The sequence below is a fragment of the Capsicum annuum genome, chromosome 4 (assembly GCF_002878395.1).
Source record: "Capsicum annuum cultivar UCD-10X-F1 chromosome 4, UCD10Xv1.1, whole genome shotgun sequence".
NCBI lineage: Eukaryota > Viridiplantae > Streptophyta > Magnoliopsida > Solanales > Solanaceae > Capsicum > Capsicum annuum.
Window position 1 is genome coordinate 211,383,786 of NC_061114.1, and position 13,309 is coordinate 211,397,094.

General features: G+C 30.6%; 1 protein-coding gene across 1 annotated transcript; it reads right to left on the bottom strand.

Annotated features, from left to right (window-relative positions):
• Positions 1-8,862: 8,862 nt before the first annotated feature.
• LOC107867444 (homeobox-leucine zipper protein ATHB-6) lies at positions 8,863-11,151 on the bottom strand. Its single transcript, XM_016713684.2, has 3 exons — positions 10,549-11,151; positions 9,802-10,169; positions 8,863-9,411 (listed from the first exon to the last, which is right to left on the bottom strand). Exons 1-3 carry the CDS (start codon positions 10,601-10,603, stop codon positions 8,950-8,952), a joined length of 885 nt encoding a protein of 294 aa, XP_016569170.2. The 5' UTR covers positions 10,604-11,151; the 3' UTR covers positions 8,863-8,949.
• Between the last annotated feature and the right edge of the window lie 2,158 nt (positions 11,152-13,309).

A 13,309-nucleotide genomic window follows, 5' to 3' on the forward strand; every position in this document is an offset into this window, starting at 1 on the left:
GGGTTCTTTTTTTCCTCCATCTTTTAAATTTAAAAATATTTTTAAAATTTTTTTAAAAAAATAAAAAAGGGTCATTTTTTTTTCTTCCATCTTTTTTAATTTAAAAATATTTTAAAAATTTTTTAAAAAATAAAAATATTTTTTCCCTCCCCACTCCCACACCCCACCCAGCCCCTTCCCACCCCCCCTCCAGCCCCCCACCCCACCCCAACACCCCCCACACCCTACCCAGCCCCATCCCACCCCAGCCCAGCCTCTCCCCCCACACACACGTTCACTTTTTATTTTTTATTTTAATTTTCCCTCTCAATTCAATTCTTTTCATTTTTCAATTGAAATTTAAATTTAAATTTAAATTGAAAGTGAGTGATAGTGAATATTGAAAAAAAATAATAAATTTCGCTTGAAAAAAATTAAACTTTTTGTGAATTTGTTAAAAATATTCAAATTTAAAAATAAAAAATTTATTATGTTTGTATATATGAATTTATAGTTAAAAATTTAAATTAATTGGAGAAGAATTTTAATTATTTGGAATGGATTTGATGTTTAATTTGTGAGCAAAAATAAAAACATGATTATTCAAATTTTCCTACAATTTATAAGTTTTTCTTATTTAATTAAATTAAATTAATATTTACTTTGTTGTGTAGCATTTTAAAAATGGATTTGATGTTTAATTTGTGAGCAAAAATAAAAACATGATTATTCAAATTTTCCTACAATTTATAAATTTTTCTTATTTAATTAAATTAAATTAATATTTACTTTGTTGTGTAGCATTTTAAAAATGACTTGGAATTTAATGTAATATTTTTATTTTTTTTAAAATGACGTGGCAGACGTGTCAGGCGTGGCAGCTGATGTGGGGGAGAGTGTGTTATACTCACCAAAAAAGGGTTTAAAATATTGTTTTTTAGTGGATTCAGGGTCCATATGACAAACATGTAAGTAGAAATGTCCAACTTACAAAACCAACATAGTACAAAGGTACAGAAGGTCATTTTGCTAAAAAAAAAAAAAAAAAAAAAGAAAGAAAGAAAAAAACATACCTATAATTTGTCTAAATATCATAGGAAGCCGCAAAAATAATAGTTGTAACAAATGAATCGCTCAATTTTACCATATTATCATAAAAAATATCTCATTTGTTTTTCTCCTACTTTGTGGTTTAGGCATAGGTGAAGTGTTGGATTTTTGTTAAATTAAATTATTAATTATAAGTGTTTTATAAGAGGTGTCTTTATGAAGATGTGTTTTTAATAAAAAATTGTGTCCTTTCGGTCTTTGATTTTCACTACTTTTATTTAAATTCAATTAGTGATAATTTCAACAGGAAAATAGTGTTTACAGCTTTCCTCTAAGAATTCTTCTCTTCTCCAAGAAGATCCAAGTTTAAGTCATTGCTTTTCAGAAGAATCTCTTCCTTATTTGCTTAGTGTAGAATTCAGTATGTTTGTCATATCCACTAAAATTATTTGATTATAATCCAACAGCAATCTTACATAGGAGTGGGAGCAAATATCATTTTTAAAAAAATATTTCACGCGTGTTTTACACGTGTTTCAAGCTTTGTGTTCTTTGTCTTAAATTATTAAAAAATATGATATGACTTTCACAATATTACTATGCGATTAATTGAACTTTTGTTACAAATAGGAATATCTTAGTTCCTTTAGTCGAGTAAGGTAATTAGCTAACTATGCATTAATCATTAAACCTCTAATGATCCTAGGTGTCATTTGAGTTGTAAGCAAGTTATCATAGGATTAAAAGTGCAGAAATTCTAATGCATTCATAGTGAAATTAAATATAAAGGTTAAGACATTTAAATCATAGTTATGTAGAAAGTGTACTGTACAAACTATTTAGTAAGCTTACGTATTTAACATTTTAACTCATTGATAAAAGCTACTACTATATAGTGCGTGATTTCAAAATGTGTTTTTTTTTTTAAATAAAATAAATATTGTTTTTATAAGGAACGAGTGTTGCTAGACCAGTTTCAAAGGGGAAAATTGTCAAAAATGCGAATGTGAAAAATTAGTCGAAAAGAGAGATACTGGCAAAGTCTTACTTTTTCTTATTTACAAGACCTGATTACACAGTAAACAATAAATAGGAAATTGTTTTAAAAAAAAATGGGAATCACAGAGGAAATTTGTAAAGAAAAAGAAAAGAACAATTAAAGGTTATATATTATGTAGAGATTTTGCTCTTGCTTGCACGCAACATTTATCATTTGTAGAGCAAATAAGAAAATTATAAATAATGCTTCTTTTTTGCTCAAATTCTTTTATCATGATTAAATGAAGTAAATTATTTATTAATTAATTATGGTTAAGTAACATGAACTCTACATTCAAACACATGTCATGTTTGTATTGGTTTGATGTATATACCGAATGCGTGTAAGTTTTAACCGTTAGGGTAATAGAGATTGACGATTAGTTAACTTTTTTTATATCATTAGTTCAATTTGGCCAGTTTTAGGCTCAAGTTTTACTTTAATTTATCGTATCAAGCTTATTTTGTATATTTATTATGTTGTACATAAGATAACTTAATCTGATGGCAATTTTATTTATTTTTTGGTTAGGACTACTAATGGCAAAGTTAATAAGGCCGCTACAAATTTCAATCTGCACAATTGATAATTGTTTACTACTTAGTAAACAATTTTTTTGTTTAGTTTTACTTGTACTCAGAGAGTTTGTACAGTCATTAAAAGATAATAATTAAGTACATATTTTATCATAATATATACATTAATTGGTGTATATAATTTTTTTTTTATAGATTTGAGAAACATTTAAAATGATAATTAATAATAAGAATAAAACTAGGAAAAGAAATTCTTGTTTTCTAAATATACTAAAATGAATGATAATTAATAATAAGAATAAAACTAGGAAAAGAAATTCTTGTTCTCTAAATATACTAAAATGAATAAGTAAAATTAAAATTTATTTTTCATATAATAGATAAGTAAAAATAAACGAATAGAGTATAACTTAATTTATTTAGCTGCTCCATTATTCATACCACGTGAATTATTATTTTCATTTTTGCAAACATCACATTGTTTATCAGTCTCTCTCTCTCCTCATATTGAAAGAAGTCTTTTAATTAATTTATTGCATGAACGTTTACATAGACGAAAATATGTGATAAATTAGACAAAGTGTTGTTAACTAAGTCCAAATTTCAACAACTTTATTAGGAGTACGACCCGTGGCGGATTCAGAAATTTATTTCAGGGGGTTCGAAAAAATAAAAGTATAAATATGTGAATACGTCAACAAAATATAATTTCAAGGTATAACAGCTTTACATGCGTTCTTTTTTTTTTTAGTACTATAACAGCTGTGCAAAACAAATTTTAAAAGAAGAAGCCTTCGCTGGTAGTGGGAATCAAACCCACGACCGAGGGCTGAAGTAGCGATTGAAGAAGCGGACATAGAATCACCGAACTATTCAACAACTTTGTTTTTAAGTGGTTCAAAATTAATATATATATATAGAGAGAGAGAGAGAGAGATTTTCTACATTATATATATAATGTAATTTTTTGTCGAGGGATTTCGGGTGAACCCCCTGGATATCATGTTGGTCCGCCCTTGAGTATGACGTGCAATTATTGTATAAAAGCTTAACACAAGATTACATACTACTAATAATTTGGGTTACGTAATGAACTCTTGACACTGCACTTATGAAAAGTGCTGAGAAAGTGAGAATCTAATTATCATTGAAGACCGAATTATACCTAACTTAAATGTGAAATGAGTTAAAGAATGTTAATTTACACTAACTAATGTCAATGCAATATCCGGTGCAAGCAAATTTATCCATATCCTTTTAACGAAAAATTTCCCACCATTTATAAGGTTTTCTAAAAATGAAACCTTAACTTCTTTTTACATTTATTTTTTATATTTTGAGTTGTATAAGTAAAAATCTTGACTTTTTATACATACTTTACCATGAAAATCCTATAAATTCATAGAAGATATTATATATAAGGAAAAAGAGTTTGAAATATGTTCATACTTTGACGAAAATTATCATAACACGCTTGAATTTTACAGGGTTGTATATCCCGTCTGAAATATTTATTACTTTTTTCATTCTAAAATAATTGAATTATTAGAGTATGACACATCCTTTTAAAAAAAAAAAATTAGGACATAAATTGCAGGTTACTTTATTATTACTCTTTTAATTGTTCTTAAATTATTCTCCTGAAAGACGTGAAGTACTTAAAGAACCTCGTTAAATAAAATGATAAAGTTGGAAGAAATTTTCAACATATCGCTTGAAAAATGAACAATTCATTTATTTTGAACATTAAAAAATAATTCAACAATTTATTTATTTTGAAATGGAGGAAGTAGTATATTTTAGTGACATTTATTTGCTTACTTGGATCACTGTACTAGCTCAATCAATGCGATGAGAGTGCTTCACGCGTTCCTTTCGAATAAATAAAATAATTCATTATTTTAATTAGTTTATTAACTCTTGCTTTTTTTTTTTTCACATTTCACAAATTAAAAAGAGAAAAAGACTTGCAATGAATAAATACACTGGTCAATTTTCTTCGAATTCGTTGAGTTGTGATATGAATTAGATGATGAATTTTGATGGGTTTTGTGGGCACAGCCGTGTGCATATGATGGAAGCATTTTGATGGCCGGACTTTTTGGTGGGATAGATTCGCGGAGGCGGTGGTGCCCCTTTTGACATTTATCTTCTTCCGTCAAACTCGTCGGAGCTTCAGTCGGCAATAATTAAGGATTGATCAGTGATTTCATTGCCCTTTTGAATTATTATTTTTTTGAATCACATAGATTAGATGACGAAGAACAAAATTCAATAGCATAATCACTTCAAATATTGTCGGAAGCTTGACGAAATTGAAGGCATTGTTCAGGCGAATTTTACGCACTGCTGGCAGATTTCGCCAATAAATTATCGGTGATTGATGAGGTGAAATTACAAACACTGCTTAGTTGAGAGCAATTTTAGAAAAAAAAAATACATTTAGAGCATTTAATGAAAAAATATAAAATAAAGGATGAATATACTGCTACATGACAAATAGAGATAGGTTTATTGAGATTTATTTTGATCCTTACATAATAAGTGTGCGTGTACTCACATTTAGGTCCAGCTAAGCAAATAAATATCACTAAAATATACTAATAAATAATTTAAAAAATCATAAAATCCTCATAAAATTCAGACATGTTATAATAATTTTAATCAAATTTAGACATAGTTTAACCTTTTTTTTCCTATATATAATAAAAAAAAATTCACTAAAATTGAATTATCAACTTGATTATACATAAAAATTGATTCACTTTAAATCCTAAATTCGCAACATAAAAATTACTACTAGAGTATATTTTTTTGCTTGATTTGAGAAGATGAATACCAATCCATTTGGTCAATGTTGTAGCCAATGACATTTGGATACCGTCCAAAAAATGAGGTGAGAGGGAAAGGGAAGTGAACAGTAGTAGTTGAAGTGAAGCTAAAAGTCGCGAGGGTGAGTGGGCCTACTGTTGAGTGACCACCGACCGCCGCTTTAGGCCTGTCTATTTCCCACTGTAATTGCAAGCCATGAAAGTGACTTTCATCTTTCATCTTGGCCTTTGGGCCATTTGATTTTTTGGATACCCAACTTTAAACACAAACCACTCCCTTCTTTCTAGGCCCTTCTCCTTTTGGAAATTACTCTTTTTGGTTTCCCCCCCTACTTTTCCTTTCATGGACCTAATTACCCCTTAATTAGGGCTGAGGTTGTTACAGGAGTTGTAATGATTGTGGATTATAAATTTCACTATACATATCCATTTTTCCTTAGTGTGCTCAAATTGGACATTCAATTTTGTAAACTTTGAATAAAATTGTGATGGATGTGTGGTTATACTAAGAGAGATACGATTAAAAATGAAGATACATGAGACAAGACAGAGTGAAGAGTGACTTTGACGGAAGACAAGATGAGAAAGCAATGTATTTTTTTATTCTTCGACGGCTGTTAATGTCTATTGTTTCGTATAGTTTGATTGTAGTATTATTTTGTTGTAATACGATTCTGCTACTATTATTGTTTTTGTTACTATCGATCTATTGTATCTTGTACGTCCATTACGTCATCTTTTAAACTAATTTTGTCTAGCCGGAGTGTATCTAAAGCAATTTTTCAACCTCACCTGTAAGGTAGAGGTGTTCCCTCTCAAGACCTTACTTTGCGTGATAACGTGAATATATTATTGTTAAATAAAATTGCCCTCTTCATTAGCTGACTCAGATTTGTAATTAAAATAATAGACCTCCAACAACTTAAAGTATGGAAAATGAAATTTCTTGTCTTTTTCCAATTTGAATAGAAAAAATAGATTTTCTAATCTCTTATGTCTAAGATGAAAATCTATTTTGAAAAGGCCATAAATGATTTTTTTTTAAAGAGCTAGAAAATAATTTCTCCTTATTACCTATTTAAAAACATAATTTTCTATATTGAGGGATAAAAAAGAGAGAAGGGCTGGAGGACAGCAAAAATTAACTCACACCAGTTATGTGAAAAAGATCCCCTCACTGATATTGATAGTAAATCTTGATAGTAAGAGAATACAATTAGCATGTGGCATCTAGAAAATCCTAGAGACTTTTTGAGTAGTACTATTATTATTGTTCAGTTTAGTCTTCCTAACTCAATTTGTTAATTAGTGTGGGCAAAAAAACATATACCTTTTCAAGGGGAAGACACGATGATGAACTCTATAAGGCTTATAGCTTTTCAACTTGACTGTATGTGTCATGGTCTACTTCTTACCCACCACATGGGGTTTGATAGGCACCCAACAGCCATGCACCAACCCCATTTTAAATATTAGTAGTAATAAATAAAAATGGAATTTAAGTTATATAAAAATCATTTGTGTACAAAGTTTTACATCATCAAATTATCTTTACCGGTTATAACATATACTCCCTCCATTTCATAATAAGTTAATTATTAGATTTTAACACACATATTAAGAAAAAAAATAAAGATATAAATTTATTATGTTTTTTCATTTTTACCCTCTTGAAAAAATAAAGATACATGATACATCACTCTCAATGCACATTTAATGGAGGGTAAATTTAAAAAAAAATTCCAACATTTACCTTGAATTGTGAACCATTCACTTATTTTAAAACAATAAAATTACTCTAAAATTCACTTATTATGCAACGGAGGGAGTAATTATTTACTTTTAAAATTACGAATCTCACAGTTTAGAAAGATCCAAGCTCATAAAAGTTACATGAATCACTACATATCAAAATGTTAAAGTAATACTTCTTCAGATCCTAATTCTTATTTATGTAAGAGTTAATACATAAAAATGATCCTAAACTTCACATCAAATTATAACTTTGACCTTAAACTTTGATATTGCACAAATATGACCTTTATTTTAAATCATAAGTTTCAATAAAAATTCTTTTCATTATATTTGAGTATCTGATCAAACGTCTTCACATAAAGTTATAGAAAGGAAAAATTTATTTTCTTGGTTTGTTTTCTTCGGGGTTAGTTGAGTTTTTATTTCATTCATGTGATAAAAATATTGTACGTACTAATAATTACACCCCTCGAGTTTGTTTGTTTGCTCTTTTTTTTTTTTTTTTTAAACTTAACCCCTGAATTCCATGATATCACAATGTGTAATCACATCATGTAGTCAATTTTCTTCTACAATAGATGTGTAAATGAAAGCTTGGCGTGGAGTGAAGTCATTTTCTGGAAGATAGTGACTAAAGCTGAAGCACCATTGCTTATAATTCCAAGCTAAGTAAAAGTCACCATCGCACACATGGGTACCCAAATGACTACGTAGCCTATGCAACCAAAAGTGACTACATGACATGATCATGCAAAACAAACTTTTCTATTTTATAGACATATTGGCCCCCAACCCTATATATCGACCTGTATATTGACATAACATGCATATTGTTAATTTAAATCTTATCCTTTCCCTCTTTTGATAGCAATTACAATACACCACCAACGTAGATGAGTATACCTAGTTGCAACAATCCAAAATATTGATTCCATAAAATATTCCTGAAAGAAATTCACCGTTAGATAGCTCAAACTTATGAAGAAACTGGAATTTTACTGCCTAGGAGAGGACAAAATCAAAGATTGCCTTAATTATGAGGAGTTCATACTATTGTTCTACATGATCAGCATAACTTTCTGACTATTGTATTTTCTTTTACGTACTTGATTTTTGATACGTTTACTTGAGTGGAAGGTTAATTGAAAGTAACATAAAGGTAAGAACAAGACTGTATACACACCACCCTCCTAGGCCTAGTTGTGGGACTACACTGGTCGTATATGTTCTTCGTCTTCATCACTAGGGGCGGATACCCAATACTTGTGATGCAAAGCAAAAATATTATGAGTAAAATTTCATTAAAAATAGAACAGATTGTAGGTTTGAAGTTTGAACCCATAATTTTTAAAATACAATGGATATAATGTCAAATACTTGTGATGCAAAGCAAAAATATTATGAGTAAAATTTCATTAAAAATAGAACAGATTGTAGGTTTGAAGTTTGAACCCATAATTTTTAAAATACAATGGATATAATGTCAAAGAATCTTAAAAATTAAATTCACAGAGTTTAAATTCTGAATCCGTCTCGATTCCTCCTAACGATTCTTTAGTTAGGTAATAGGTGAAAGTCTTATGACCTCTCTTCTTTATTTTACTTTTTGATCTCTTTAAGTAAATAACATCTATAGACTTATATTGTAATTAAATGCCTATGACTAAGGTTGTAAAAAAACACAAATAGCTTCTTGATGGTTCAATAATACTTAAAAACTACACGTTATTTAAACTTGAGGAAAATTACTAACTTATAGCTAATTTCTATGGTCACTGAAGTACCAATAAAGATTTGGTGCTTGATCAACAGAGTAAATATTGCAAGAATCCTCTGTTGTAAAACCATTTTGCTCCTCCATTCTTCCAACACCTTGTTGCTGATGATCATTATTATTATTGTAACCCCTCATTGATGATGATGTAGAATTACTTGCCCTTGGATGATCCAATAACTGAGTGTATGTTGACGAAGACAATGATAAGTGATCCAAAGCATTATTGTAAGATGACACTTTTGGCATTAATTGCTGATAATTGAGTGTAGTAGTATTGGTGTAATTTTCTTCATTCATTACTCCACTTGAATCACTATCTGATGAACCATCCTTTGAGTCCACAAAATCTGATGAATTCTTCAACTTATTGAGGATTAATTCTTGTGGCCTTTGAAATGCAGGGGATATTGTTTCCTCTCCTAGCTTCTCTTTCAGTCCTTTTAGCTGCAATTATAGAACAACCCCATGATAGTGTCAGCTAAAAAATACTGGTACATACGACTTTACGCTATTAAAAGGACATCCCAGCCGGGTCCGGGGAAGGGTCGTTGGGTGTTATGTAGCCAGTCTACCTTGACACAAGTATCAGTAACTGATTCCCCACTATTCGAACCCCTAAACTATAGGTCAAACGGAACAACTTTACCATTGCTACAAATTTTCCCCTATACTCTCCCGACCCCAATTTATATGACATAGTTCGAATATGTTTGAATGCACGGTCAAAATAAAGAAGTTTGACTCTCGAAATTTGAAACTATGTCATATAAATTGGTACGGAAGGGGTTTTAAATAATAAAATGTGGAAGATTTTTTAATGGTTTTATAATTTACCTCAGTAATCAACCCTTCTTTTTCTTGTTCAACTTTGGAGTAATTATGTTGAAGAGCTTCATAATTAGCCTTGAGGATGTTATAATCTATTTCTAATTGCTTAGTCTTCCAACGAGCACGACGATTTTGGAACCAAATTGCAACTTGTCTTGGTTGAAGTCCTAATTCTTGTGCAATTTTCACTTTTCTATCAGGATCAAGTTTGTTATCAACTTCAAAAATTTTCTCCAGTGCTTGTACTTGATCAACTCTTAGCCTCCTTTTCTTCCCTGTTCCACATCCACTCTCTTCTATCCCATCTTCATCTTCTAATCCATCCAACATTGCTTGAAACTCATTGCTATATCCCAAATTCTCTGTATTTTTCTCTGTAATGTAACACACATACAAAAACAATGATCAGTCCTATTGGTAGTTCACTGGACTTAGAGCAGTGGAGGAGTCAGGTTTCAAAATATAAAGAAGTGAACACACATAACAAGAATAATATTTTGACTAATTTTACGTCGAAGGATGCTCCCTCCCATACTTAGAGGTTGAACCGGAAATTTTAGTTTATGAATTTCAAATCACAATCTTTTTTGCTTACGACGTTCTGAATATATTATTTTTACGTATTAAATGAAATTATCAATATAAAAACAAAGTTTGAGTAAAAGTTACTGAATTTCATCAAATTTATGGCATTAAAGTTGACTCCGCCCCCCAAAAATTAGAGAAATAAAGAATTGAACCTATATATACTACCTTCTGTTGGATAAAGCAATTTGCCAGAAGAATCTGAGAAACTGAACCTCTTCATGATGACAAGATTAGTTCTTCACCTTAAATTCTTTGGTTTGTCAAAAAGACAGAATTGGACACTTAGGACTTAGAAAAATTGAAATTCTTGAAGTAATACTAAAACACCATAATATTTTTGAGTGTTATGGCCTGTTTGTAGTGCTGTTTTAGTATAGCAAAATAATAAGCTAAAACAAGAAGAAAGAAGTGGATATGAATAAAAGAAAGAAAAAAAGAGCAGCTTAATAGCAACAAAAGAAATTAATACAAATAAAAAGGCAACAAATTAAAGGGATTTGCTTTTCATCATTAACCAATCAACAATTCTATTAAATAAAAATAGGAAGATGAAGAGAAGAAGAAGCTAAGAAAGAGAAGAGAAAGACTCTGTATAAGAGAAAGATAAATGAGTTTATATGGTTTTTTTTTTCTCTTTCAAAGGTATGGTCCAACAGTAAATTTATATATTGCTGCCCAGCTATGTATCTTCTTTTAATGATGTGAAATGACTATTTATATTTTGACAATTAGTAACTACTTTTTTCAAAAAAAGAAAAAAAATTGATATATATTCTTTCTTTTGATTTTTATGTCTTTCTAACTGTGAATTTTGAATCCAATTGTCCAGTTGGCTCCAGAAAGTCCAACTGCATGTTAGTATTTTCAGATCTAATTATATTGTGTGCAAGACGATCAACAAATTGCTTTGCATCATACATAATTTTGTTATTTTAATATTTCCATTTGCATGAGAAACTTAATTGGTGTATTTTTGAGAAATTTTCAATTGATTTTTCAGAATTTTGCCGAGTTGAAGGGTTGCCTTAGAGGAATTATAGGGTTGACTTGTGTCTGACTTATAGATCACGGATTTAAATCGTGAAAACAACTATCGATGTTTATATTAGGATAGATTGTGTGCATCACACCATTGGAGGTGTGGTCCTTAATTCCGCAGACCTTACATGAATGGAAGATGTTTTCTACACTAACTATCCTCTTTTAGAATTTTGTCAGGTAGAAGGCCGGGCGCCTTGGAGGAACGGTAGAGTTGTCTTTGATCTACAGATCACGGATCTGAATTGTGAAAACAATCAATAATGCTTGCATTAAGATAGATTGTCTACACTACACTAATAAATGAGATGCGGTCATCCTTCCTCAGACCTTACATAAACGGGAGATGTTCTCTACGCCGGACTATCTCTTTTTTAGAATTTTGTCAAGTTTTGCAATAGTAAGTTATTGTTTCTTGATTTGAAAGACAGTCCAGTAACAATCTTTACAGTGCTGGGGAACTTCAGTTAATCATAAGTGAAGGAATAAACTTCATCAATTGGGCACAAGAATAGATAACTAGAAGTTTAATTGACTCATCATGACGTTATCATTTATAGACAATCTGCACAAAAATTCTGTGACCTGCAATTTTGTGACAGTGTCCACATCTAACCACCTATCAATCAACCTAGATAAGCATAATATATTATACTTAGAATCACGGGTTATATACTCATACTGAACATATTTTACTAACATACTACTATTTTTTTTTTTATCCCGCAGCCGGCAGCCATGAGACTAATCCTCCGGAGACTAATCCTCCGTTTCTCTGTCAGTGCACTAACCGGTAGGAAACTGGCCACAGAATTTGCTCCATTCGCCAGAGGCGGGGATCGAACCCCCAACCTCTTGCTTAAGGAACATGGCGCCGAACCACCATGCCAACTCTAGTGATTGGAAACTATTATTATTTTCATATACTAATAACGAATTTTACCACTAACATATTATATTAGGTAACGTATTTTAAGAGTATTTGTATATATAAAAGTTAAACCTAAGAATTGTACATATATATAATAGTGGAGCCAGTACACAGGGTCATGGTTTCCGTCGTCGAAAAATTATATTATTGATATATAGAGGTGGATTAAAATTTTTAAGTGTAGGTTCTACTTTTAAAATTTCTAACCTTGACCGAACTTGCTGTGTTTTTAAAATACGAGTTTAGACCCTACTATTTTGTTGTAATTTTAGTAGATTTTCACTTAAAAATTTATAACCTGCCTCAAAAATACTGATTTATATAAACACAATACATCATAATGCTACACCCGCCTCGATATATATAGGTCAAATATATCTTTTCACATGTATATAGTATATCTTGTTTTTTTATTACCGAGGTGTTTGGTTCATCTTATGCACACCTCGATTAAATGCACCGAATACCTTTCACCTCCCACCAACAATAAGTAACAGACAACTCTATATTCAAAATACTGGTTTATATAAACACAATATATCTTAACGCTATATCCGCCTCGATGTATATAGGCCAAATATATATTTTCACATGTATATAGTATATCTTTTTTTTTTTTTTACAACCGTGATGTTTGGCCCATCTTGCGCTCACCTCGACTAAATAATCCACTGAATACCTACCATCTACCACCAGCAACAAGTAATAGACAACTTTGTCCACCGATCGAGATATATATAGACATATATATATGTAATGGAATTATATTTTATAATATTATTACATTATATATGCACAGAGAGAGTCAGGGAGGTGGGGGTGGATGATGGCAGAAAACAAGTAAAGGTCCAGGCTGTAGGCATGGCAAAGGCAGGGAGAGAAAGAGCAGTGATGAGTGGTTAGCTATATGTACGTAGTATGTGAGAGCTGAATTAGCAACGTAGCCAACCTTTCTGC

Coding starts and splice junctions, on each gene's coding strand:
- LOC107867444 (XM_016713684.2), bottom strand. CDS start 10,603: ATGAAGAGGTTCAGTTTCTCAGATTCTTCTGGCAAATTGCTTTATCCA. Junction 10,170..10,548: donor ATTGCTTTATCCAACAGAAG/GTAGTATATATA, acceptor GTTACATTACAG/AGAAAAATACAGAGAATTTG. Junction 9,412..9,801: donor AAGAAGGGTTGATTACTGAG/GTAAATTATAAA, acceptor CTATAATTGCAG/CTAAAAGGACTGAAAGAGAA.